Genomic DNA, 26,907 nt, shown 5'->3' on the forward strand with positions numbered 1-26,907 from the left:
TGTTTAAATAAAAGTAAAGTTAAGTGGAAGATAAGTTAACGCATTGACAATCGGTGTCACAATTGCGCCGTACACCAACATGCGTCTGCTGCCCCCTAGTGGATGAAACCTAAATTGCAGTCGAAAACTGGGATTGGGGCCCAAACAGGTTAACACCCACACCTCTCCCGTTTACAGGTGGTTTTGAAAGGAACTTTTTAATCATCTTAACCATCACAAAGACTAAACTTTTAGAACATAAATACACCTTTCACTGTGAAAGTCTGGTTACATTAAGTTAGACACTGCTTGACCTTTGTTAGCCTGGAATAAAAGGACATGAGATCCATTTCACAACAAAACAATTTTATATAAAACATTTTAAATGGACAGTCAATGACAAAAACCAAAGAAAAAAAAACAAAAGAGGCAGTCAAATTGGGTACTAGGGTTGGAGGTTTGAGAGCTTAAAGCAACCATGATGAAGGGGAGCCACTTTTAATTGTCACTAGAATAAAGTGGCAGGAGAACCATGACTAAATCAAGCTGCCATACTTATTTTTTTTTTTCTTTCCTCCAGGTTGCCACATTGTGCTAGTTAGTATTCACTCGGTCCCGACTGCTAGCTGTCATCAGTCATGGCTTTCATTTAGTGAGTAAAGATGCAAATGTCTCAGATGTCAAACACTAAAGACACAAGTTTCATGCACAACTATTTTTTTGTTTTTGTTTGACTTGACAATTGCTCATGCTGGTTTGTTTGTCCATGCCTTGAATGACCCCATTTGAGACCATTTTGCAGTTAAGTAGAATGTGCTGAGGACTTTTGTTAGCATCTTTGGCTAGTCCTTTTTTTTTTTTTTTTCTTCTTCTGTCTAGCACACATTCTATAGCTGAATGGAGATATTAAAGAAGTTGCATTCATGAGCAGCACATAAAAAAAATGTAATCGGAGAAATCTGCCAGGTTTCACACACAATTTAAAACAACCTGATGTGTGCAGATTTGCTCATTTGAAATGTTCCAAGTCTGCGTTACAAAATGCGACGTTGAAATAAGCCAAAGTAGTGCTTTCCACCAACTCATTCAAGTCACCTGAAAATGTGGACATAAGGAAAATAACGTTGGGTATATTGTGATGTACGGTCAAATATCATGCTAAATAATCCCCAAAACAGTCTGCTAGTGTTACATGCATACCTTTACGTAGTTCTCTTGGTATGACTTTCTCAAAACGTTCGATCGGAATAGAAATAATATTGGTAATAAAAATTGAAATTTAACTTACACCTTTTCAGGAGGAACAACACTTGCGGATATAAAAAGAACACAAAGTAAAAGACAGCAATAGGATCATCAAGGATGACATTAACAAAGATAATATATTTATACATATATTCCAAAAAATGTGCTTTCTACAAATCTTTGGAACAAAAACAAAATGCCAAAAAAGCCACATCTGGAAATATAGAATACAATAGTATAGAAATATGCACAATAGTAAGGTGTTTTGCATTTAAATATTTTTTTTTTTTCCATTAACTTGACAGAATCTCTCTCACTATCACCTATTTTGTTTTTCAGGAAGACTTAATCGGCGTTGGAGTTACTCATCAATTACGGAGCCTGAGGGAAGAATCTAACGTTTACACAGTGAATACTTGAATTAGTAGATTCAAAGCATAAAAAATAATAATAATAAAAATAGCTACTCTAAGTAAGAGCGCCATCAGCGTAGTGTTGCACTTTTGGTGCGTCGTAGCACATGCACAGAGTGTGGGTGACATTCCGTGCCGGAGGCCAAGAGGCAAAACGTCACTTTACCGATGCTTATTTTCACTTTTTAAGGCCTCAACATATTTTAATGAGGATTTCGTAAGATCCCATGCCAAAACATACTATAATTAGTAGAAGCAAAAAAAAAAAAAAAAAAAGAAAAATGCTTGCTTGAAAGTTGTTTTACTATGACTGATTGTGAAAAATGACAGCCTTATTTTTAGTCTTTAAATATTTTTTCATTCACTCTAATAGACACCATGCCCCCATTAATCACAGAAAAAAATGATAACACCTCTGATCTTCCTTCAGATGGCACTATGACTGATAACATCACGTCACGAGAGATATCATTTCCATCTGGCAAGCAGACATGGCATCTGTAAAGCTAACATTTGGAGACTTAGGTGCCTCTGTCTTGCCAAGTGGAGCAAAAGCCTTTTTTAACATGGTTGTGAAACACAAACACCCATTTTGATGTCCAGAAAATGACACGAACTGCAGATGGACCTTTCAGTATTAAGTGATATATTTGCTATAATACATTTTTTTTAAATTTTTTTTACTATACATGTTTGAATGAGATATTTGTAGATAAAATGCTTTCAACTTAAAATAATGCAATTGTCCAAGCAACAAAGCCTTAGCCCTAATACCAGTTGAGTCACTAAACCATGTCATGGCTATTATTTGAGTTAAAAGGAAATTAGTAAACGTGTTATTATTTTTTTAACCATATGCAAATTTGGTTTGAGAACACGCTGGGCCAAAAACCTCGCGAGCAAAGTTTAGCTGATGTCAGAAGAAAGAAAAAAAAAAAAACTATAGAGATTTCAATAATTCTAAATTTGGTAACTGACTCTAAACTAATTCATTTGCATATTATAATTTAAAGGTTCACCGTTTCCATATAGCGAGGAGAAACTTGAGGTAAGGACCGGCGCTAGTAAGCCTCCCTTCCCTCAGCTTTCAGTCAACTTTCCAAGCTGCCATGTTGAGTCTCTGTGCCCGCCGGCGAATTCTCTCCTTTACTATTCAGCCGCAACTCATCAGCGAGCTTTTCCTCGCATCCCCTACTGCCACAGTTGAGCTTGAACGTGCAAGTCATTCTCAAAGACGTCGGACAAACCATTCAAAGGTAAACGAAAAGAGCCTTTGGAAGAACATCTGGGTTCCATCACAAGTCTTGTGCTGCTGAGTGAGGAAGGACTGAGAAGTGGGACTATAATACAGCCGTGCAATAAGGGAAGGTGGCTATTTTTGCCTTCTTTTCTCTTTTCTTTTTAAGGTCAAAAGCCAGCCATCAGTCTTTGATACAGCATTCCTCTATTTCTGTGTATGAAAACATGGGACTTCTCTTGGATGGGGAACTTGGTGTGGTTGAGTCCAAGCTGGGTGCAGTCCACTATCGCAACAATTGACGGAGCGCTTTCAGATGAAAGAGCTCCTGAGAAATGTAGTGTCTTTAATAAGGGGTGAATCTACTGTAGCCCCCCCTGTACAGCGTGGCCTGTGAACAACAACGCTCATTTAGTAAATGGGGGAGTCCAGAAAGTAGCGGTTGACACCTACAGTCTGATTATAATAAAACAAAAAAAAATACAAATATATATATTAAAAAAAATCTAAAAATATATAAAAACAATATAAATATATATCATATAAAAATATATCAATAAAAAAATAAAAATCCTCAAATGTCATTGGCCATTACATTGTTTTTCTTCAGTTCTCTTAATGCTAATTATATCATTTGTATACATAACTCTCATGCTGTCATTGAAAACTGCAGACGAGTTTGCAAACGACTTACCATGGCTCCAACACCGTAGGCAGCTGGGGCAAGTGCAGCATGGTAGGGGTCAGCTGTGTAGACTCGTCCATAGCTGTAAGTGACAAACAACAACAACAGCCCTTCAAACATGTTTTTTTTTTCTTCTCTAATTTAACACATTACGCCAAATAAAAACGCACGCTAGTGCGTGGTGCGTGTGTGAACAATCAGAAGTCAAAATAGCATCACGAAATAGAGTGGGTATGCCCGGCAAATTTTGTTAGGCAACAACATTTGTGTTGCTCAAATATGTGAACATGATTCACTTAAAGTTTAATCATGACTCACATTAAAACAGCAAGAACGGTGAGTAAGTCTACACTTTTTCAAAAAAATAAAATCTTTTTCAAACTCTCGAGTACGCTAGTCACAATAAGCCCACCACTCACTCACCTGTCACTGTAAGCTGCTGCCGCCGCCGCCGCCGCCGCTGCAGCGGGTGTGGCTACGGCTGTCGGCTGGGCGTAACGATACGCGGCGTAGCCTCCCTGCGATGAGGCAATGACAAAGAGGAGGAAGACGAGGGTCGGGTGCGTGGCAGAGGAAGACATTTGTTCAAATCTCGCTTGACATTGTGCTCACGGTAACAAGCCACCAGGCAACTAACTACGGGGTTACATTGTGAGGGAAAGGAGAAAAGATTAACGAGCAGACAGTCAGCAAAAAGACTAATCTGGTGCAGCATTCACAAAGATGTAGCTCAGGCTCTGTGTGGCTCTCTCCCTCCATGACTAACCCACACAAAGAGAGCCACAATTTTTTTTTTTCACAATGTGCCCTTTTCCGCTTCGCTAAGTTGGACATGGAGGGAGAATAGTTCTTAATATGTGACCCTACCCAAAATATACAGTTAAAGAAAAGCAAACAGATGGAAAGGTGTCATTTGTACACTATGGACACACAAAAACACAACAGGTGTGCATTTTTCGCTCACACACACACATTCATATAAAAATAAAATAAAAATAAAAAACAACCTCAGGTGGCCAAGCGACCAATCACAGACACAGCATGCTTTTTGTCCAAACTCTGATATGAACTGTTTATTAGACCAAACATCCCTCCATCAACACAGACCGCCGCATTCTAGCCTAAAGATCAGTCACGACCAAGTCCCCGCATTCAGGAGCAGCACACACGTTTGCGTCGCAAAGACGTTGGGAAAGACTGGACCCAAGGAAGTGAAGAGGAGGTTAAATGACAAATAAGGATGGGTGGATTGGAGAAAATTTCAAAAAGAAATATTAAGCGTGAGGGGGGAGGACGATCGAAGGGCTCGGGGTGGGTCAGCCTTATAAGTACAATACGAGTGCATGCCGACACTGATTTGAGTTAGCATGCCACAAAGTGAAACACACAGGGAGACTCCTGGAAGGGGTCTGAATTAGCTTATCACCAAAGTCATTACGGAGCACCTCAAATGGATCCTTTTTTTTTTCAAAATCAGCAAGTCACTCCTTTTCCTAGGATTTTTGTAGTTGCATGTGCTATATTTGCTATAAAGTCATCCCCACGATATGCCATTTTCACAATTGACGCTACTTCTGCTGTATTTTCTCACTCAAAGGTAGAAAACATACATAAATATTCTTACCGCCAGGCATTTGAACAGATTAATCTAACTACTATTTCCCAATTTATTATTGCAAATGTAGTTTGCGGTGTACTTGACTGTTTTAAAAATGACGAGCTTTCCATGACATGTCTGCATCATCATTTATTTTTTTCATACGTTCTAAAAATAATACCTGGTATGAGACTGAAAAAATTGGATATCTCTTCTTTTTTTTTCTCGCTTTGAAGAATCTCAAGTGCAAAATACTCCCACTAGTTAACAAAATAACCTCTGCTTTCATTTCATTTTGTAGCAACATGAATTGAGCACTATATTCCAGTTGAGCTTGCACGCATACATCTATCTCCTCCCTGGTGCTAAATGATTTTCTCCCCCTTCCGCAACTCCACCCTTGTCAGAATTCAGTGAGTTAGTAGAAGAGGACAGAGAAGGCATCTCAATCTCAGATGGTCAAAAAATGTCTAGCAGCACGCAGTCATTGGAGACGAGGAGGATGCACACTGGCTCTCGCGTGGAGAGTGTCAACCCTACCTGAGGCAATCTGCCACTAATGTCCTGAAACACTAGTCTACAGAGAGAACAGAAACAGCTCTTGTCAACCTGTTCACGCACTCGCACGCACCATTACGCACTCATAATTGTAATGGTAACACAACTCACAAAAGCACAGAGGCAAACCCTACAGGAGAATACTCATGAATGTGTAAGCGTCTGTATATTCGCTGCAATTTAATGTCATGAGGAGTCGGACCGGGGAGAATTGGCGTGATGCTGAAAACACTCAAGAGTACATGTCTGAGTGGGTTTGGTCTGTGCCATTGTCACACTGTCAAACGTCAAACCTACAGGCAAGAGGAGGGGGTCGAAACATAGGGAGGAAAGGGTGAGGCAGCGGGCGGAGTGACGCTTATACTTACATAAAGATCAGTGGCACTGTAAAAACCTTCCTGATAGGCCATCACGCTGAGAGAGAGAGAAAGAGAGAGCCAGAGAGAGAGACAGCAAAGAAAGGGGAAAAAAAAACAGGGGGAAGGGGGGGGGGACAAACCAGGAAGGGGTGGGAATAATGGTGTGATGTTGCACCATGTGGCCAGTGTAGGGAAGAAGGAATTGTTGTGAAAGAGAGAAAAGACAGAAATGTGAGATTATTACACACCGTGCAACATGCAAGAAAAACAACACCAGCTCATTGTATACAAATATGCTCACTTTACTGAAGCTCATATTACCAGATTGGAGATACTCAAAAAAATAATAATGGTAATTGAGCTCAGCAAAGTGTCATATGAACACATAAAACACACAGATGAAATTTGACTTAGCGATGAGAGGTGCTCACCCAGGGTAGGTGGGGATGGCAGGTTGCGGCACAGCCGCCCTGACTGCACTGTAGACGGGCCGTGCGCGACCTCGCAGATGAGCGCCGCGGAAGGTCGCCGCGGCCGTGGAGGCGGCCGCTGCAGCTGCCGCTGGGTAGGGAAATCCTGGCACTGGTTGAGAAAAAACAAAACAAAAAAAACCCGACAACCCTCAAGTCAAATGGGAAATATTTTCAAGCATCGACTCATTTTCAAATCTGGTAACTGTACCTGTGTAGAGCTCGGGACTGTACATGGCTCCCATCACAGGACTTAACTTCCAGCCAGCTGAAGACAAACAAAAAAATGGAGTAAATTTCAACCGAATCACTGAACAATCACACCAGAGTCAGATTGTTTTAATATGGACACACACAGGGCTATCACTATCAATTTTTTTTTAGAATCACTTATTCTGAAAATTATTTTTATGTTATTTATTGACTGACAATTTTTTTGTCTTAGCATACCATTTTATATATTCTTATTTCGTAAACACAAACTGAGTTGCACCAATATTTTGTTGTATCTATGTATCTAGGATGATAAAGTGTTCATGACACTGTTTTGTGCAATTTTTGCGTAAAAAGTAATACCATATGGTAGAGCAGCAAGACCCTCTCCATTAGTGTACGGGGTTGTCATCTTCTTGTTTGTCATCACTCTGGCCGTGGCATTGTTGACCTAAACAGAGGAGAAACCACGTTGTTCACTCAATATTAACATATTCAGAACACATACGTACACTAAATAAATTATTTCAGGTAGTGGTACACGTTAGATGTCGTTATCCCTTCATAATTGTCTCTTGACTTGATTAATTCTGTTGATGAGCAGCCATGAAATTTGACTCATGCATTTTATTTTATTTTTTAAGAGAAACACTGAAAAAACAAGGATCCTGTTGAGTAGTCAGGCAATTTGCACACAAACAATGCAACCAAAAGGCACACAACAAATATTTCAGAGAAAAAAAAAAAGGGGGCATTCAAAAAGGAAATCCAACATTATTGCACGGCTATACCTTTGAAAAAAAGGAGGGGAAAGAAGGTGAATTAAGCAGCATAGTCATCAGTTGAACACAATGCAAAAGGAAATGGAAAAAAAAAAAAAAATTCCAATGCAAAAATGACACACAGCCAATCAAGAGCATCTTACATCAGCAGAGGTGAGCACAACGGACCAATCAGCAAGCATTGAGGCAGCAACAGAGCAATCAAAAAACAACTCGGCAGCCCTCCCGATCACATCGTACACGAAACAAAAAAAAAAAAAAGGAAGAGGGGAAGGACAGAGAAAGGACAGGAGGATAGAGGGATGCAGGTGGAGGAGCCAGTCCACATGAAAACACATAGAACACATACAATGAGGGCGGGAGAGTGAAACGAGCCGTCCCAATCTGCAGACCTTCTCATGAACAGACACTTACTATACATATGGAAGACAGATCACATGGGGGGGGAAAAAAGGTGAAGGAGGAAAAACCAAAACAGTGGGAGGATGCAAATGTCATTCCCGACCAAAAGTAACCAAATAAATAATAGATAAATCAAACCGTTGGTTGTGAAACGCTGCCAGGCAAGGCATCCCATTCAGAGAGACCTCAAAGCACGCAACTAACGCACACCATCAGAACCAAACTGGTCAAAAAAGGCAATCAGGACCAGAGAAAGGGGGAAAAACTGCTAACTCGTCTATTCGCGGGCCTTAAAATGCTCTTTACTTGGAGATGGACTGCCCGCGGCCACATTATCAGTCTGGTGTCGTCCCCCTTTTTACAACCGTCTGCAGAGTAGAGAGCGGATGCGCGCAAAGTGATGATCAGCTGCTACAGTACATGAAATAAAGCCACAACGTCTTCTCCGCTACGGCTAACACAGCACTCATGCTTCAGCATGCCGTCCCAACTAAATGCAACTAGTGGCTGAAACATGACAAAGAAACGACATATGATGTCATACGGATGCCAAAATAGAGAGAGAGCGAGAGAAAGAAGAGTCAAACCATGCAGGAGACACAGCTCTGGAGTTGAATGCGGTTAGAGAGGTGATTGGAATGAATGCAGAAGAAGTGCTGCAGGTCATAATTGTTGCACTTGCAGATAGATGCAGCACATTCACGGGTGGCCTTCGTTATGCCATGCGGTCAATTTGCTATTCTCCAAATCGTTTCATTCTCCACCTCCCCAAACAATCACAGAATTAGCCAATCGGGATCTCTCAATCAATCGCCCGTGGCTGTCATTTGAGGTGCCGCCCCAATTGGGGCGGATGGGGTGAGGGGAGAGGGGTTTCATTCAAAAGATGATGCCATGTACACAACTTACCGTTGCCGGGGGAACGGCGTGAGGACACGCGAGCAGTTACCGTGGAGACTGACAACAACAACATACAAAAATCATCAGGGAAATAGAGAAAATATGCGTACGAAAGAAATGATGAGCCAAATTAAAAAAAAAAAAAAAAAAAAAAAAAAAAAAGGAAAACATAAAATCGAAAGAACACAACGATAATAATGAATCACCTCTAGAGGGGAAGTGATGTCACATGTGAACAGTCGCCTACATAGACCAAGTCAATCCAGCTACTCGAAAACCACGACACGCACAATAATACAAAAGAAATAAGAATAAACATAAAAACTAACCGGGGAGAAAAATTCAAACAAAACTTATTAACGCTCTGCGGTGTAATTTAAATTGTATGACAGAAGAATATACGGAGGTATGTGGGGGGCAGGGAGGAGATGCACTTTGGAGGGGGCGGACACACACAGACAAAGACAAACTGACTGGCACGGTGAAGAAGAGCGGAGAAAGCTGATGGACAGGAGAAGAGAGGGGATGATAACGAGCCTTCCACTTAGTCATTCTCCACCCACGCACGGACAGAAAAAGAGTGCTGCGCATTCACAATCACAACCATGCAAGAAGGGCTTTACTGACAACAAAAAGAAAGACAACATAGCAAACGGTCTATTGTAGCTTCGACACTACTTGCCACAAAAACCTGAGCTCATGCTGGCAAAGGCAAACTAAAAATACAACCACGTTGTGATTATTTTTCAGAGATACAAAACAAGTGGGGGATGCAACACTTTGTGTAAGCAATCTTCGGAAGCATCGTCAACACCGCACCTCTCGGCAATCTCATTCCCAAACGGTGGCACTTCAAGGCCTCGCCATGCAAACATCTCTTAAAATCTTAAACATCATCCGACGTCATGAACCCAACCATGCAGCATTCGTTAAACTCCTAACATCGGCAAGCACTATTTTCACAAGGCTAATAACTGGCTCCTGCACTCAACCAGAACGCAATTATAGCCACTCATCATGATCAAGGATGGTGTTATGTTGAGAAACTGTGCAGCGAGAGAAAAAGAAAAAAAAAAAAAGTCCTCCATGCTTGAGAGAAGCGGATATCATCAGCCACCCCCGGCCATGCCTGTCGTGCTGCCACTCCACCCAGCATGCTTTGCAAAGCATACAGCTTTGAAGAAACGACAAGAACGAGAGTAAACATCGACAAGAAGCGCCGTCCAGTGTGTGCACTGATGCGCCATGCTAGAGTGAAGGCAGACAGGTTAGAGTTGAACACATAACAGCCATCCGGAAAAACGCCAAATGCCGCATTCTCATCGGACATGAAGGGAGAACAAAAGGAGAAAAATGGCCATCTTCAAATGAAATACAAAAAGGGCAAAGGGGGGGGGTAGCGGCAAGTTACCTCAATCTTACGTCCTTCCACTAGGGTACCATGAAGCTTCTCTCGGGCCCTCTCTGCATCTGCGCTCGTCTCGAATGTTACAAAACCGAAGCCCTGCAAAAAGAGTGTAGGGGAGGCAGGTTGTGGTTCTGGTAGCTTTTGATATTTGAAAAGGCACAATGTCCCTCTTGGTGTCTTACCTTGGATCCTCTCTCGTTGAAAATGATCTCGACATCAAGAATTTTGCCATATTGCTGCGACAAAAAAAAAAAAAAAAAGCATAAGCGTCAAGTACCGCATCTCACCACAAGGTGTCAGCACTGTTCAAGCATGGGGTGGAGCTGGCAGTCAGCCATACCCTCCCCAATATGACTTCCACATATGTGCGCCACGCCACGTTCATGCACACGGACGCATTTGACAAAAGACACCCCTTTACACGCTTAAATGGGCATGCTCATTTCAAGCCACACAAATGAAGGACAGTTGAGAAAACAAGGTACAAGGGAAAAAAAAAACAGATGGGCTCCAATAGTCCAAAGTGATTTGTCATGTGATGAATCACGGTGGGAAGGGGGACGGTGAATAATTCAGTCTGCATACCCCAAACATCTGCCGCAGATCTGGGTCTCGGAAGCGGAAGGGAATGTTGGACACGTGGAGGCGTTTGGGTGTCCCCTTGGCGTCTGAATCATCGCCGATGCTCCCCCCGCCGCTACCTCCTCCTCCTCCTCCTCCTCCTGAGCCTGACTGGCCATCAATCTGCGAGGAGCCATCTGACTGTTGGGCCGCAGGGACGAGGAAGGAAAAGACACACAATGGAAATAAATGTTGTCGTTTACCTATGTGTTGTTTTGGCCGCCTCGTTTGAGCGATTAATGTGACCCAAAGTCAAAAGTGACATTGTTAATAGTGCCAATTAGGAAACTATCGAGTTGGTAACATGTCTGATGAACACTAGAAGATTAATATCAGCTCCAGTATTGATCCAGCAGCTAGCTTATTTGCTTTGCTTCGGAAAGCTAATCTATCATGTTCTAAGAGTTTAGCGCTATTTTGACATGCAATGCGGTTAGTCATCCAAACAATTGAGTATTCTGAAAAAAAAAAAAAAAAAAAGCTCGGATTTTTTTCAAGGGGCACCTGCCGTTTATCTTTTTCCAATTTGGAAAAAAATACGTTTAAAGCAATAATTATATATCAATAAAAGCTTTCACTAAAAGCTAATCATTATTACCTCTCAATGTTAACTGGTTCGGCAAAATCATCTCATAGCCTCATAATTTGTTTGTTACAAATAAGATTTCTTGCCCTATTTAGGACCAATAACAAGTTAGCAACATCATGTGAAATGTGGATGGCACGATTAGATCAAGTGTGTTTTTTCTAATTTAATGAGACGGAAATTACCCACATCATCATAACATGTCATGTGATGCGGAGAAGAAGACGAAGAAAGAGGCTGACACTCACTTGGCCACCCAGGCTGTTGACAACATTGACGACGCTGTTTACCGCTCCGCCGGCTTCAACTGGGCCCTGCACGGCGCCCGCCGCGTACATACTGCCGCCGTAATCCAGGGCAAGGCCGTTCTGGGGAGGAGGTGGAGGAGGAGGAGGGAAGGCTGCGAAAGGCGGCGGTACGAGTCCCTCCTGACCAGAAGAACTATCTTGGGAACCCTGTTGGAAGGAAGGGCGAAAAGCTCAGTTGGCAACCTTCCACTACATCTTCAAGCAAGCCTGTCACATGACCGCATGGATGCCACTTCCATCAACCTCAGTTGGAGGCATACACGCATGATTCAAATATTTCCAGCCCCCATATGTGTGTGCGGAACCATGTCTCCACTTGCCCCCCCCCAACACCAATCAAATATTCACTGCACACATCTATTATTGAGGGTCACGTGCCCCCTTCCTCAGTGTTGTACAATCGCGTGTCCATGCCAAGACACACTCGTCTCTACATACAAACCACCTTTGACACGCAAACGCCCACGCAAAGCCGCCAACTGTTAGCATGGAAGCTTGCCCAAGTGCCCGTTAGTGGTCCGGAATATACTTAGCGTGCGTAGGAGAAAAAAAAAAAAAAAAGCTGGCTATAACGAACACACTGGGTGCTGGTGGCTGCGGGATGGTTACCCTAAATGGTCAGGAGAGATGGACGGAGAATGGGGGAGGGGTAGAGAAGTTGATGACTGAAGGAAGAAGTATGGACTGTTGGCTGAGCACTGCAGTGATAAAGAGAAAACGTGTGCAGAACAGTACTTAAGAGTCTTGGTGCTACAACTTTGTTTTTGTCAGTGTACAAAATGGCCACGACCTTGATCAGTATGCAGCAAGGTTAAAATAAAGCATACACAAGGTAGCACTATAGATTTAAGATGATTTCAACTAAAGACCTTCACTTAGTTAGCCAGCCGATTGTATTACGACGGTATTGCTCGAAATGCAAACTTTACATTTTCATCCGTATGTTGCGTACGTGAACAGAAGCGTCGCGCTCTTGCTGCTGTCTCGTGACAACAGCAGGTGCGACTTTGAAGGTTTGTGTGACTTTGACCAAAATTTACATTGAGCATTCAACTTTTGAGGTGGCACCGTATTTGCTGTTCACTAATAAAAGACTCACGTCGCAACCTCTCCATCTCCTTGTACCTCCATTCGGGCCCTCCTACATCTAATTATCCTTCCCATTCACCGCTATAATGAAATTACACTATCATAAAAAGTAGTTCTGATGACTGTGGCACTGAGGTTAGGTCGTAACAATTATTGAGTTAATTGATATTCATTTGCCTTTCACCACCCAGACATTTGCCATGCTTACCTGACATCTGGTGGGCTACACTTACTTGTGTGTGTTGTGTGTGTGTGACAGGCTGCAGTCATGCCCATCTGAGTAGCACAATAGATCTCTGTCCCTTTGGGAGTGTTAAAAGTGTGTGGGAGGGCGTGTATGTACGCGTGTTTGTGTGTGCGCCATCTGTCTCAAAGCTTTTGACCTTACTCGGTGACACACCTGTGTCAGGGGGGCCTTTATTTCAGCGTCAACCGACGGGCCTCGGACATACGGGCCGTCACGAGAGATGACTTTCGCTCATCGTGTTTCGATTACATTTCCTATCTGCTTGTCTCGCTTTTGGCACCAGGACATCAGTTTTCTGCCGCACTTATATTACCTCGGTGTGGGTGGTCGTCATGGCGACGCTGCGTGAAACCACTGCGGCATCATTTACAAGGTGGAACATGAGCTGCTTTTTGCGCTAAACAGCAGCAAAAAAAAAAAAAAAAAAAAACTCACTACACCAGCAGAGAACTTGTGTTTACAAAATATTTCATGCAGTGCAATTTGTGACTACGATTCATTAGTCTACATTACAGCATAGAACTATATTAAAATAATTCCAGTCAACACAAATACTATCGCCGGGTTATTCTACTACGCTAGAGTCTTTCCCAGAAATGATTCCCCTGCTGGGTCGCAGCACCAGATGAGTACAGTGGCCACATTACGGACCAGTGTGTCCAACTTCATTCACATGTTCAGAGAGCAGCTGTGTACACTCATTTCAACCCTGAAGCTTTACAGACAAGCCTGCCATTTCATCTTAAAATTCAATCAAAACTCCAATGGCAAATGGAGGTAAGCTGTAATGATGCTCTCTCAAGATGGAGAGCTAAAAAAATAAAAAAAGCCAGGCAAATATGATGACCTGGATGATCTCATATTGTATCTTGCAACAACTCCAGTCAGCATTTGGGACGGAAGATAAAAATGATAGCGGACGACGACAACGCATCGTTGTGGGTCACTCGGTGAGAACTAACCTAGGTGATAAATACAAACAAAGAAACGAGAGCTGTTCCTATGTCTTCATAGAAAGGGAAAGTTGATCACCTGGCTCGGGTCGTATGATGAAACATGTTTACGACGTCGATGAAGAACAAGCGTTCGTATATCGAGTATCACGTCAGTATGTAAAGACGTGAATGTTGTTCCGTAAGATCTTTTGATCCAGTTTAGCATTTGATCAGCATCAGAGGAAGGTTGATGAAAATGTCGCTATCCGTGACTAACATTGGAGATTGAAAAACGTCTCAATCTTGGCAAATTTTAACTGGACAGAAGAACCAAGTCACTTCTACACCTACTGGCGGACACTGTCCAATTTGTTGGTAAAACCCGCCTGTGAGAGACTGTGTTGGTGACTCACAGCTCACGTGACTAACGATGACTCAAAGTTGGACAACCTGTGATGCAACTCGGGCGGGCAGTCATTTCAGGACTTCATGCTTTCATGCCTTGACCACATGGCATGCTTTTAGAAAGCTGTTGCGCAAACATACACCAACAATCCTGGCCAGGGGCGAAAAAAATGGAAAGGCATTGGATGTTCTTTTAGAAGTCTTAGAAAATCCTTGTACTTCGGTTAGGCGGTTGGCATTTTAGCTGCATATCAGCCAAAAAGCCACCAGTCATAAAAATAATCCGTTCCGTGCCTGCGTATCGCTCTTGGAATAACGTTCTTGACCCATCAAGTGGGATAAGCCTGTGTCTTATTGTGAATGGCCTTTAGGATTCACATTCACTGACCAAAGACATACTATAGATGGCAGGAGAAAAGAAAGAGGGCATTCTACCTGAGGGAAAGTTTAGAGTGGGCATTTGTATCAGCACTCAGATTTACGCATGCTTTGTTTGTGTCCATCTTGGGTGCATAGTGGCGTGCCCGTAGACTCCGCTGGCGTTAGGGCATTAAGGGGTTGTGTAAGTGCACGCCCTTAACTGGCAAAGCGTGCGACTCGGAGCGGTAGATGTAGCTGACTTACTTTCGGGTCAGTTATCAGCGGCTAATGTGTCTGAGGAGCCATGTTATAAAAGAGTCAGCGTAGCACGACAAGACGACGAGCCCGACGGAGAGGATGACGCGGCAAAGATAGAGACCCCACCGAGTCATTTCATTCAAGAAATGGCACTTGACTGTTTTACTCGGCTAGGCCATAAGCGTACATTTTAATTCAACTCGATAAAAGATTTGATTTAGCTTCCTGTCTCACATTTGCTCAGTTGGCGCAGTCTTCAAAGTGATCATTTTAGAATTATTTAATACCCCGATGTACGCAAAATGTTGAATTTCAAGTACGTGTCCTACAAAGGGTTAACTTCTTTTTTTTGGGGGGGGGGGGGGGGGGGGGGCTTTTGGCTCTGCAGCGTTGCTACCGAGGCTGCAAACAGCTGGAAAAGCATTTACGACGCATCTACAGCATACCGATGAGCCAGGAGACACCCTCTTATTTAATTATTCTACCCCCCCCCCCATCACTCTTTCTCCTCCTCCCCCTTCATACCGCTGTTCTCCCTTTCCACCCACTCGCCGAGTGGCTTCTTTCCGCTTCATAAAATCCAGACGGGACCCTCGCATACATACGCGCCGTCCCCATTCGAGTCAATCAAGCTCGTTTGCCTCATAGCAACAGCAATTCTACGACATCCTGTCCCGCCCTCCCACAGGCTTCCCCGTCGCCTTATAGGGTAACATGCCTGTTTGTCAAACAAACCCCTCCCTGTCCGCCCCCCTTTTTTTTTTTTTTTTTCTTTTAAGGGTTTGACTCTGGTGACACCCCCCCACCCTTCTACTGTAAATGTGTGCAGGCCTGTACACACCCCATCCCTGACTTCAGTTGCCCCCGCCTCCGTCTGTATCAATGGTCCGCTAGGCTCCGCTGCGGCGACGTATGAATGGTAAACACAACAAAACAAAAAGGCCAGTGACATTATTTGTCTTCATTTAATCCTTATTAACAGCCGCACGCCACCTCAAAACAAGCACCTGCAGGTGAACAAACAAACGCTGACATTATTGCTATACGTCGTTTTATTTCGATATAATAATGGTAAGCAGGTTATCTCCAAACGAGCCACCCGGGCAAGCGTTCTCGCTGGCAAGTCGGCGAGGGCAACCCCGATCTATTTCAAAAAACGCGCAGATGCCTCACTGCGAGCGCTTTCGGAGCAATTACAGAGCAAATTGCTGCAAAGGAGGCACAAGCGTTTATGCTCCACCGTGGCAACGGTAGCCAATTCCCGCTTCTTAAAAAAAAATGAGGCAGAGAGCAAAGGTGTTTATCTAACATAGCGGTGAGCTCGACGGTCTCCCTCACGCCTCGAACCATCTAACAATCTGTGCAAAATGAATGACTCATCCCAGTTGCCACGGCAACACGGCTCATTGGGATCATTTAAAGACCATTATTGTTAACCCTGCAAAGAATCGATAAGATTTGGAGGTGGAGGAAGCGTGTGTAAATGTGCGTGCGCATGTATATTGGAGGGGGTGTTCGCCTGGCTTTGCGTGCCTGTGTGTTTGCCTGTGTGTGTGTGCATGTGTGTGTGTGTCTTTGCAGCAGGTAAGAGTCTCTCCCCTGCTTGAGGCCATAGGTGGGGTTTGAGAAAATATTTCAACAGTGCAGCCAGTCACCTACTTTAACTTTGCCAGACACAAAAAGACAAAAATAAGCACATTTTGTGGGATTAACTAAATTAAAAACAAAACTGCAAAGTCAGCAGGGAAAAAAAAAAAACTCTCTGAAGGAGCAAGCTAGCTTCTGGCTTACTGTAAGTCATCCCCGCATAACGGCAGCCCCATCATCCGTCAGGCTTCCCTTGCCGGGGGTGTCCCGTCACCTTTTCCCAAATAATCAATTTCTATTCTCCTTATTCGCTTCTCTGTGTTCCCCATCCCCCCTCTTCCAGGGGCTCTTGAAGGAAAACATTGAGATAACAGCTGCCAGGGCCCCGGGGAGAGCAGGAGGAGGGAGAAAAGAGGTCAAACAGTAAAGAGCGCAAGGTAGAGCTGAAAGAGGAGCACACACGCGATGAGAAAGTGAATTAGGAATCGCACACACTCAGCGCTCACTTCTAACTCTTATCAAATTAGATATGAAGACGTACAACTTTTTTTTTTTTTTTTTTAAACACAAAGTGCCCTCCGTGTACGTTAGTGAGGAAGCCAGTAGAGGAGCGTTTAAAAAAATAAATAAAATAATAATAATAGAGACCAACTGTTCTGTGGACACCTGTCCTTTTTGCTCATAGGCAAGAATGATGTACACAGACAGCTGCAGGGGGCAATAAAGACCACTTTTACTCCCCCCACCCCTTTATTGCTTTCAGCCCAGCAGCCATGTGCGGAGTTTATCAGCGCAGAGATCCGCAGCATCCAACCAACTGCACCGTAGCGATCGCATAGATTCCTCTTGAGCATACATAATACATGGCAGAATAATTTCTGGGCAGGAGCTGCTCCGATGTTCACATTGCGTGCGCTTCTCGCTCTGGGCGGCAGAACAGATGCCACAACAACAGCGATGCCATCTATCGCCACTCGAGCATTTCATCAAAAACGGCAACTTTGTGGCCGGGAATAACACGAGCCGAGCGCCCGGGCGAAAGGGTCAAGTGGAGTTCTCATCCGTTAGTCATTAATCAGCGCTCCGTGCTTGATGACAGTTCCGCGGACGGTCGTGTGGCCGAGAGTCACCGAGCATTGGCGCACGGGCAGCGGAAACACTCACCGACAACACGGAAGGATAGTAGAGTCCCATCATCGTATTGTGAGCAACGCCACACTGTCGTCTCTCCTTCTCCTCTCTCACTCCGTTCCTCTTGTCACGCTGCCTTGCCTCGCCTCGCTTCGCTCGCTGGCTGGCTCTCCCTCTACCGAGCCCGTGTCACCTCAGCAGCTCCGTCTCTTCTTGTCTGTCTCACAGATTCAAAATCTCCCTCTCTCTGCCCCCGCTCACTGGGTCTACCCTGACAGCCCCCCCCCCACCGCCCCACTCCGCCTTCGCTGCCTCCTCCTCTTCCTCCAGCCTCTGTCCCTGTCACTTTCTCTCTTTGGCTCTCTCTCTTTCACTCACGTCTTTCTCTCCCACTCGCGCCCTCTTTTCTCTCCCTACACGCAAGCTTCTGTTTTGCTGCTGTGCCCTTGCCTGCTCATCTTTTCGGTCTCCCCTCTCAGCCAGAGACAAGATACCCACCTCTAAAACAACTCCACCCCCTGACTTGGTCACACCTGCAAACTTGCCCCTCCCCTCTGCTTTCCGTTCGTAGTTCCACTAAGCTCTCTCTCTTTTCCGTGCACCATGTAGGAGCGTTAACTGGGACTGATGGCCCCAGTGGGAGAGAGAGAGAGATACCACTCCTCACATGCTCTCTACAAACCAATCATAAATATAAATCTGGAAAGACGGCATCCATCGGCTAAAGTAAAAAAAGAAATAAAGTGTAAAACTAAAAAGCAATGTATTTAAGGTTAGTGATGCCAAGCTACTGCTAATAAGCTTGCAGACTGTACATAGTCGAACATTCTTTAGCACTGAAAACTTATACAAGGATTTTAAATATGTCGACATAAATGTGTTAATGGACTTAAGTCGATTAATCACAATTGAAAGAAATGAAGGCAAGATTGAGTGCACTACTCAGTTGCAACCACACATGGCGCTGTTGAGCAAGTCTGTGCTGTTCCACTTTGTGGCATAAAAGCATATTTCGACTGACAAGGACAGCACCCCCCCCCCCAAAATAATAAAAACAAAAACATGCCTTTGCTTAACCTTTAAAACCTAAGTGCATCAATGTCAAAAACGTCTTTTGCTTGGGGCGTAGAATGCAATTCGGGTCCTACTCCGGATTTGATTAACCTTCAACATTAGGGTACGATTCAGAAAAGACGTAATAAAAAGCTCGCTTTACCAGGATGCACTATTCTTGACAGTCAGAGAGGTAACTATTTAATAATAGTTATCACACTAGTGGGTGACTGCAATGCATCCTCTCTCAAACGTGTTGAATATATATATATATTTTTTTTAAAAGGCCATCAATCTGAGGTGACATGTGACCCAGCTGTCATTTACAGCTAACAGTATAAACGCCCTGCCAAGTATTTACGCCAAGAGACAATAAATCAAAGCTGCATGATTCCACGTTTTCATTATTTAAGGGTTCTGACTCAGACATCTTTCAGATAATAATTAATAATAAACGGATGCATAAAAAAGTGGGTCAGGAATTGATTCAAATCTACCATACCAGCGAAGCAACAAAAGATGCAAAAAAAATAAAAAATAAGGAGTCAATACAGTTATTAAGAGCGCATGGATGAGATGGAGAAGTTACATGTTGTTCATGTCATCAAGCAGGCAGAGCACGTCTTTCTTCACACATTGAGCTTGTGTGGATCCCCAGGCTCTTCCTCTAGGAGCCTTTGATCACATCACCTTCACACCACTCTTGACAGTTTAGCACCTCTGCAATGTGGGAACATCTTCTGCACGCCATCCTTGTCTTTTGCATAGCCTTTTGTCCCCCATCAATGGCACTTACCAAAAGTAAATTGGTCTGATTGGTTTTAGGGAAACTTAAGGAAAGACCAAACCATCACACATCACTACAGCAAACTGTAAAATTTTCCTTCATGTTTTTACAAATTCTAATTTACTTAAATTTAATTTAACTTGCCGAGAAATTTTTAAAGGATAGCAACCCCGTTCGAATTTTGACTTGTACCAAATTATTGGTTGAAGTTAATATCCCACACAAATCTAGTGAATTTGTGAGCACTTTATTTATTTTTCCAATGGGAAAAGTGACTTTACTCAATAAAAGGTTGGCAAACACTGAATGAAACAGTTACAAAAGAAATAACTGACAATACACTGCTGCGTGATGACATTATCCTTGCTTTCTTCCCATTCCACTCAGATGTGACATTTCTCGCTTGACTGATCAATAGACACAGTGTGTGTGATTAGCTCCACCCTACACACGTGAAAACACACCAACACACAGAGTGCATCGGGGGGGTGGGTGGGGGGGGTCTTTTATATTCCAATTGAAAAGCGAAACAAATGTTTCATTTTAAAACTGTGTCAAGGAGTTGGAAGCTTATTTGAATTTTAAATATCTGTCTCCCATTGGTGTTTTTACTTGCAACTCGCATCCAGTTGCTACTCTGTGCTGCCACCGTTTCTCCACTTACTTATTCATGATTTTCTATAATTTATCACACGTATGTAGTTCGCAGCAGGCAACTCTTTTTGCCTTTGCGACTGTTTTCATTCGAACATCATCATTAGAGGGGGGGGGGGGGGTTGGTTCAAAGTAGTGTCATCTCATCACTGTGCAGCAAAAATGAAAAGTGGCTAATTGGCTGCCAGCCATGTGAATAATCTAAGCAGCCTCATACAAACAAGATGGTTTCGAGTAAAGGCTTAAGATGGGGATGAAGAAGAGCAGCAACCAGAGGTTTGGGTGTTTGGCGGAGGAAGGGAGGGAGGAGAGGATTATGGGTAGGGCATCAGAGGATGATCGAAGGATTAACCATATCAACTGAGCAGTCTAATAACGGTTAGTAGGCTAATGGGAACACAAAGAAACAGACTGCTGCTGCTTTATAAGCGTAAACACACAAAATGTTGTGTATTGTGGGTGTTGGGAAGACATTCACAGAGGACAGCAATTACTTATATCTTCCCTTACCGTCATAACTACTACCCTGTGGTTTTGAGTTTTATACAAGATGTAATAATTCTAAGAATATTTGTTCTTATGTTTGATATAACAACATTCTTACCTGGCTGTGAGGTGGGTATCCATGGTAACCGAGGGTCAGTGGATCGTTATTCTGAAAGAAACAAGATGAGATACAGTTGAAACCTGAAGGCTACATAACATATTTTTTGAGTAGTATTTATTTTAATCATATCATTATTTAATTTTGCTAAATGACACAATATTGAGTGACAAAAGTGGTTTTCGTTTCATCTGTCCAAAGCTTTTGGAATCTGGATTGGCCATTGTTATTAATTAATACCATTCAAATCCCAAACATTTTGTTTGAGGCAGAATATTTCAATCAACTAATGTCTATTAGAAGTAAAAAGGCAGCCATTACAACAACACTTTGGAGGGATTTTTTTTTTCACCTTGTGAAATTAAGACAACCTTTCCTTGCCTCGGTCATCTTTCTTTGTGGAAGTCATGTCCCTTTGCTTTCTCTGGCCCCCGGGGAAACACTTTGCTCTGTGCGTATCACAGTTTGAGTTGGGCTGATTAGTTCTGGAGCCATCTCACACCGAAGCCCCAAGGGATCATTTCACTAAAACTGAACATCACTTTGCCAATGCAGGAGCTAAAGCTGCTGAAACAGGAAGTGGCTCAGTGATTGAAAGAAAAAAAGAAAAAGAAAAGTGAGACAATCCAAGAGCCAAAAATGCACTTAGTGAACTAGCTTTAGGTTCTTGAAGCCCTAAATAATGAAATGTCTTTTTAGGGGCTTGAATAACATGAATAAAATATAACCTTATTTTGATGCAAGGCCAGAAGATCGAAAAAAGAACACACATTACAAATAAAGAAAGGACCAATTGAGATTTCTGACTTTTTGTCAAAATGCTAATCATTTGGAATTGAAATGAGACAACCCGAGCTCAAAATACAAGAGGAAACTGAGGGAACAAAAACAATGACTCATACATGAGTGGAGTCATGTGCTTCATTTCCAGAAGGAATGGAAGGGGGGGGAGAGGATACATGGAGTGCATCAGCGTCAGTCTTAATAACAGTTGCGTGCAAATTGCACAAGAACAAAAGATTGCTTTCATTCAGACGGTGAAATGTCAAACATTATGTCGATGATTCTCTTTTTACACTGACAAAATTGAGAGATAACACCAGATATGTGTTACATTATTAGTTGGCAAGGTAACAAACATAGAACTTCACTTCCCAATAATGCTCAAGTGCCATTTTGTTATTCATTGGTTTGGCTACCAACATGGCGTGACATGGAATTCATTTATTGGCAAGATGTCTATCATCATCCATCTGTTTTTAAAGATTGAGGGCTGCGGTCAAAAGATTATGCCGCTCTTCCAAAAAAATGTTTGAGCTAACATTAGCAACTGTGATAAATACGCACTTGGGATAATTAATCAATGGCTATAATAATCTTAGCACCAAGAACTTTGTCTTGAGAATTAATGGGTCTAGAATGTTGACACTGCCAGCTCACATTTTAGGCCTAGCTTGGTAAAATTCCCCTCCAGTGCTGGGTAAAAACAAGAACTATGTTTTCTCTGTGTATATATGTATATTTAAAACAAGCCAAAGTTGTTGAACGGATCGGGGCGTGGGTGGTGATGGTGGTGGTGGTGGGGGGTCACCAGATGGTGAGGGGGAAGTTATGTGATGAGAAGCTTGTTTACCTCCAACTTGCCCTTCCCACCATCTTTTCTCCTAGCTTCACTAACGCCTTGAACACATGACCCCTGTTCTTCTCAGGTGGTTGCTGTGCAAGATGCCTGTGAAGCATCTAATTTGGTCGAAGAACTGGAATCTATTCCTATCGTGTCTTGGGAATGCTGCTCTTTTAAGAACTATATTTGACTGTTCTGACAGTCATCCCGCATCACTGCTAAAGCGGGCCACGCCACACACACACACACACACTCACAGAGAGAACGCGCATGTGTTTTATCCACACAGCACTTATGTGCTAAGCTTACAAACAGCAACCTCAAGTTTATTTGACTTCAGAGAAGTTTACGCCACATGTGAAGTTTTCACAACAAACACTTTCAGTCGCCGTTGTGAGAAAATGTTGGAGGAATCTTAAGTAGATTTTGGCAGAGGCTACATATAAATTGTTAAGAACCAAACAAACAATTCCCAAAACATGTTTAGGACTTTTGACCTTTGTATTCAAAGTTGACAAGAGAAGGGGAAAAATGAGCTCTATTTTATTCAGTCTTAATCTATATAGTACTAGGGCCCGAATGATAAAAGGGTCAGCTGATAATTTTGTGAATGCTCTGCCTGAGTCAGCATTAATACACTCAATGTGACACTGGGTTTTGAAACATGAGCTCAGAACATTCAGAGACATCATAATTAATATTCGGCTATTCAACTGCCACCGGATCTATGTCAACTAGCATGAAAACAAAATGAAAGATAATACAACCCGAATGCATAGCAAGACTATATTTCTTTTGCAGAGTTTGCCGGGATAAGAATACAGAGGGGTGTGCATTAATGTCCCAGTCAAATCATTTGTCCTCAAAGCCGTCAACCCTGGCAAGACCTGATTATGTTCGAAAGAAAGCAAAAGAGAGAGCCCCATTCCTATGCAGAGTGACAACAAACATGGGACATTCAGCAACATGCCTGATGGATATCGAAAGTGACAACCTCATCTCAACATTGGCCAGTAGCGGAGCAGAGGTGCGGATGCAGGGTGGTGTTATGAATACCCTGAAGGAGATGTAAACGACTTCCCAATTGTTGCAGCGCAAAACAAAATAGTCTGGTTTTTCAAATAGATTGATTTAAAGTTGCTTGGGTATGCTAAGGAGTCATAAAATGCATGCAGCGTCGACTTGATGTAGCATTGCCACCCGCACACCAAAATGACATCAACCAAAGCCGGGAACAGTCCCATTACTGCAGAAGGCCAAATAGATTGCTCTTGGCCGCAACCACATTCAATTGTGTTGGCTTCACTTAGAGGTCAAAGCTGACTTGCTCCAGCAATAAATGGTTAAAAAATGGGGAAGTGTGAGTGTGGGAGGGTCTCAAAAGAAGGCAAGTATGAAGCTTCAGGATATTTCCCGCTCTCTAAATTCCTAGGATGTTTACCTTGATAGCGTTGTTAGTTTGTTTCGTTAAAAGCATTTTTGTTTTATTCATAAAAATATTTGTTTCAGTTTTTTTACTAACTAAAACAAACTTTTTTTTTTTTAAACTAGTTTGGCCACATTTTGTAGAACACACGTGTTGCAAAGTATTTTAAATTAACGGGCACTTTAAATGTTCCACTTCAAAATTTAGGATTGAGCTTTAGTTGAAGTCTGCACACTACAAGTGCACCATTGTCCAGTATGCATATTCTGGTTAAGGACCAAGACAGCAGTGGAAGATCTGTCTAATACCAAGTATGACTTTGATGCACAATTCACTTTTTTTTTTTTGTGTACAACAGTACGAGTGTTGTGTGAATGCTCTGCCTTAGATAAGGATTTCAGGGATCAGTGTGGTTATAAAGCCCCCTCTAGTAAGAGATGTGATCCCATTAGCTGGAAACAAAGCCTCTTTACTGCCAGTGATAGGGAAAATCTGTTCAGAGAGCAACAGCTATGGAGGGTGGCCTTCTCTTGCCCTCGCTCTCTCTCTCTCTCTCCACTTCCCTCGCTTTCATTTCCGCATTATCCAACAAGCTCACGTTCAATACATTTTAGAGACTAAAACTATTGATCTGTGCTTCTCTGCTCTCCCACACACAAACACGCTCTCCCATCCGCACTCATCTACTTTTAAGTGTGTTTATGTTACTGACAGCACTCACTGGCTGCAGGTCTGCATGGAACACCAGCCATTTAGTTTTCCAAGCAGGAGCAAACAGACCACTTCACTTCAATTACAGCTGTTTCCAATGGCAGGCAAATAGCTTTCTCCATCCTCACAGAGCACTCCAACATGCATAATATAGCATAATGACGAGCAAAGCATCCTCTCGTTCAACAACAAACCTCTATTGGAGACTTATTTGACCATTCACAGTACAAATTGACAATTCGATGACAGCAAAGGAAAATAGGTCAAAGCTGATCAAAGTGTAACGTTTTGGAGTATCATGAGTACAATGAAGTCCCTAACCTGCCTTTTAAAGTGGAGGGTCTTTGTTTACCTCAAATACCCCCTACTCCTGCTCTGCAGCCCTGTTAAAGATCACAAGCAAACAGTGGCGTGTATTTTGCTCTCTACAAACTATTGTCCACACTTCCATGTCAAGCCGTTTTTAAATGACATTAACAAAAGCCACATGCACTGCGACAACGCTGTTTGTAACATGCACAATGTAATTAGAATGTTAATTCAGCATGACATTTGTGATCACTGAGCACAAGTGAATGAAGTTTTACAATAGGTCCATTTGTGACCCTATACATGCGACACAAACAAAAACAAGACCAAACAAAAGAAGCAATAGTGAACCTGTTCAGAGCGTCTCCCTTACCTGTCCAATGTCGCCAATCCCTCCCGAGCAATCCATTCGAGGGCGCTTGCACTCAGCCCCTGTCGAGTCGACCAGAGAGGCCGCTGTCTGGCCATCGGGCTCCGGGTCTCCACGCTTCATTCCCCGGACAGCAGCAGGAGCGCCGCCCACGTTGGGATGCACTCCGGCCAGGGCGTCAAGATCTCGATCCCGCTCCAGAAGTCCACGGGACACGGGCAGCATGATAGATGCAACGTCGGTCGACATTAACATTTAAATATATGTATAGAGAGAAAGGGGGTTCTTCTTCTCCCCTACTGGGGTTTAAAGGAGGACGATTGTTTTCACACGTTGTGCCTGCAACTGAAGGGTAAATGAACTAGTTAAAATGCATAGGCCTTAGAGTGAGCCCTTGTCAAACACACACAAAAAACGTGAGTCTGCACGGTAAAGATATTTAAATATAGCGCCTACTATTTACAGTGACGGCGCCAGCTTGCAGAGGCCTGTGCTATGTCTGATTCTAACAAACCAAATAAATCAGCAGCGATCACAACAAATGGCTGCCTACCGCCAAAATGTCCATTAGGAATCAGCCTCTTCCCCCCCCCCCTTTTCTTTTTACAGTGAGGGCCTCTCGATTAAGAGACAGAACATCCTACCGCAAGCTCAAGACGAAAAAGCCCCTCAACATGTCGCCTGTGTCTCCTCGTAGACTAGGATCACAAACGCGGAGGTTCACAGCAAGTCGAGCCCGGTCAGGAGCGCTCCCTTGCACCCATAATAGTCCGCAAGTAGCTAGAAAGGTTGACGACAGACGGGGTTGTTTTTTTTCCTCTCTCCCCGTTTCGCGGTTCCTATCTCCGCCAAGAGTATTCCCCCTCTCTCTCTCTTTCTCTCTCTCTCTCTCCCGGTGTGTTCTAGCGGCGTGTGCTCCGGGGAAAGGAAATCGAGCTCCCCTCCCTCTTGGCAAGTCTTTCCCCTCCTCCCGTCTTCCGCTCTCCTTTTGAACGCAGAGCCACGCAGCCCGCAAGTGTGCGCAATGTGCCGCAGTGCCTCCATACATTTGTGCAGGGGAGGGCGGAGGGTGTTAAAGTTACTGGTCTAAAGATGTTCATCCTCTAAGCCCCTTTCTCACTAGCTCTTCTCCATTTCCACGCCTACGTTTTTCCTCATTTTAGAGTGGGTTTTTTTTTACGCCCAGTGGCTCTGCTTTTGAAAACACAATTCCCCAAGTTCTTACACAACCGAGGACCTAGGCCGTGTTGAGTAATGCAGTATGAAGCACTGCCTTGGGCTCGTCTGGTATTTTTATTGCTTGGATGACACCCAGTGGTCAAAGGCTACCATGAGAGGCTAATGAGTGCAGAAACAAAAATTGCAATAGAGGGCAAAGGTTTCTTTCCAAAATAACCCACCTAAGCTCTTGCTTTTTTTGACATTATGCAAATGTATTTTAAATGCACCTCTACAGTTAAAAAAATAGCTGCGGGGGTTATCACAAAGCTTGGATTACTCTCAGAGGCTAGTGATATCTTCTGCAGCATAAAGTTCATTTCCCACTCAGTGATGGTCTGACTATAAGTGCAAATAGTTTTGTTTTTTTTATTCG

The 26,907-nt window shown here is 43.2% G+C and overlaps 1 protein-coding gene across 5 annotated transcripts; it reads right to left on the reverse strand.

Annotated features, from left to right (window-relative positions):
• Nucleotides 1-328: 328 nt before the first annotated feature.
• Nucleotides 329-26,738, reverse strand: rbfox2 (RNA binding fox-1 homolog 2). 5 transcript variants are annotated; one of them, XM_085911751.1, is made up of 13 exons: nucleotides 25,317-26,738; nucleotides 20,874-20,924; nucleotides 11,704-11,910; nucleotides 10,834-11,010; nucleotides 10,431-10,484; nucleotides 10,252-10,344; nucleotides 7,120-7,207; nucleotides 6,755-6,811; nucleotides 6,505-6,655; nucleotides 5,697-5,733; nucleotides 3,983-4,077; nucleotides 3,569-3,641; nucleotides 329-3,265 (listed from the first exon to the last, which is right to left on the reverse strand). In XM_085911751.1, exons 1-13 carry the CDS (start codon nucleotides 25,566-25,568, stop codon nucleotides 3,221-3,223), a joined length of 1,380 nt encoding a protein of 459 aa, XP_085767877.1. In that variant the 5' UTR covers nucleotides 25,569-26,738; the 3' UTR covers nucleotides 329-3,220. The 5 variants fall into 5 exon arrangements, 3 of the variants coding, with proteins under 3 accessions (XP_085767877.1, XP_085767876.1, XP_085767878.1); XM_085911750.1 differs by lacking the exon at nucleotides 5,697-5,733 and adding an exon at nucleotides 6,083-6,128 and having other exon boundaries at nucleotides 25,317-26,737; XR_015066022.1 differs by lacking the exon at nucleotides 329-3,265 and adding an exon at nucleotides 6,083-6,128 and having other exon boundaries at nucleotides 3,602-3,641; nucleotides 25,317-26,737.
• Between the last annotated feature and the right edge of the window lie 169 nt (nucleotides 26,739-26,907).

The sequence above is a fragment of the Syngnathus leptorhynchus genome, chromosome 5 (assembly GCF_054491065.1).
Source record: "Syngnathus leptorhynchus isolate UIUO chromosome 5, UIUO_Slep, whole genome shotgun sequence".
In the NCBI taxonomy this organism is placed as follows: Eukaryota; Metazoa; Chordata; class Actinopteri; order Syngnathiformes; family Syngnathidae; genus Syngnathus; species Syngnathus leptorhynchus.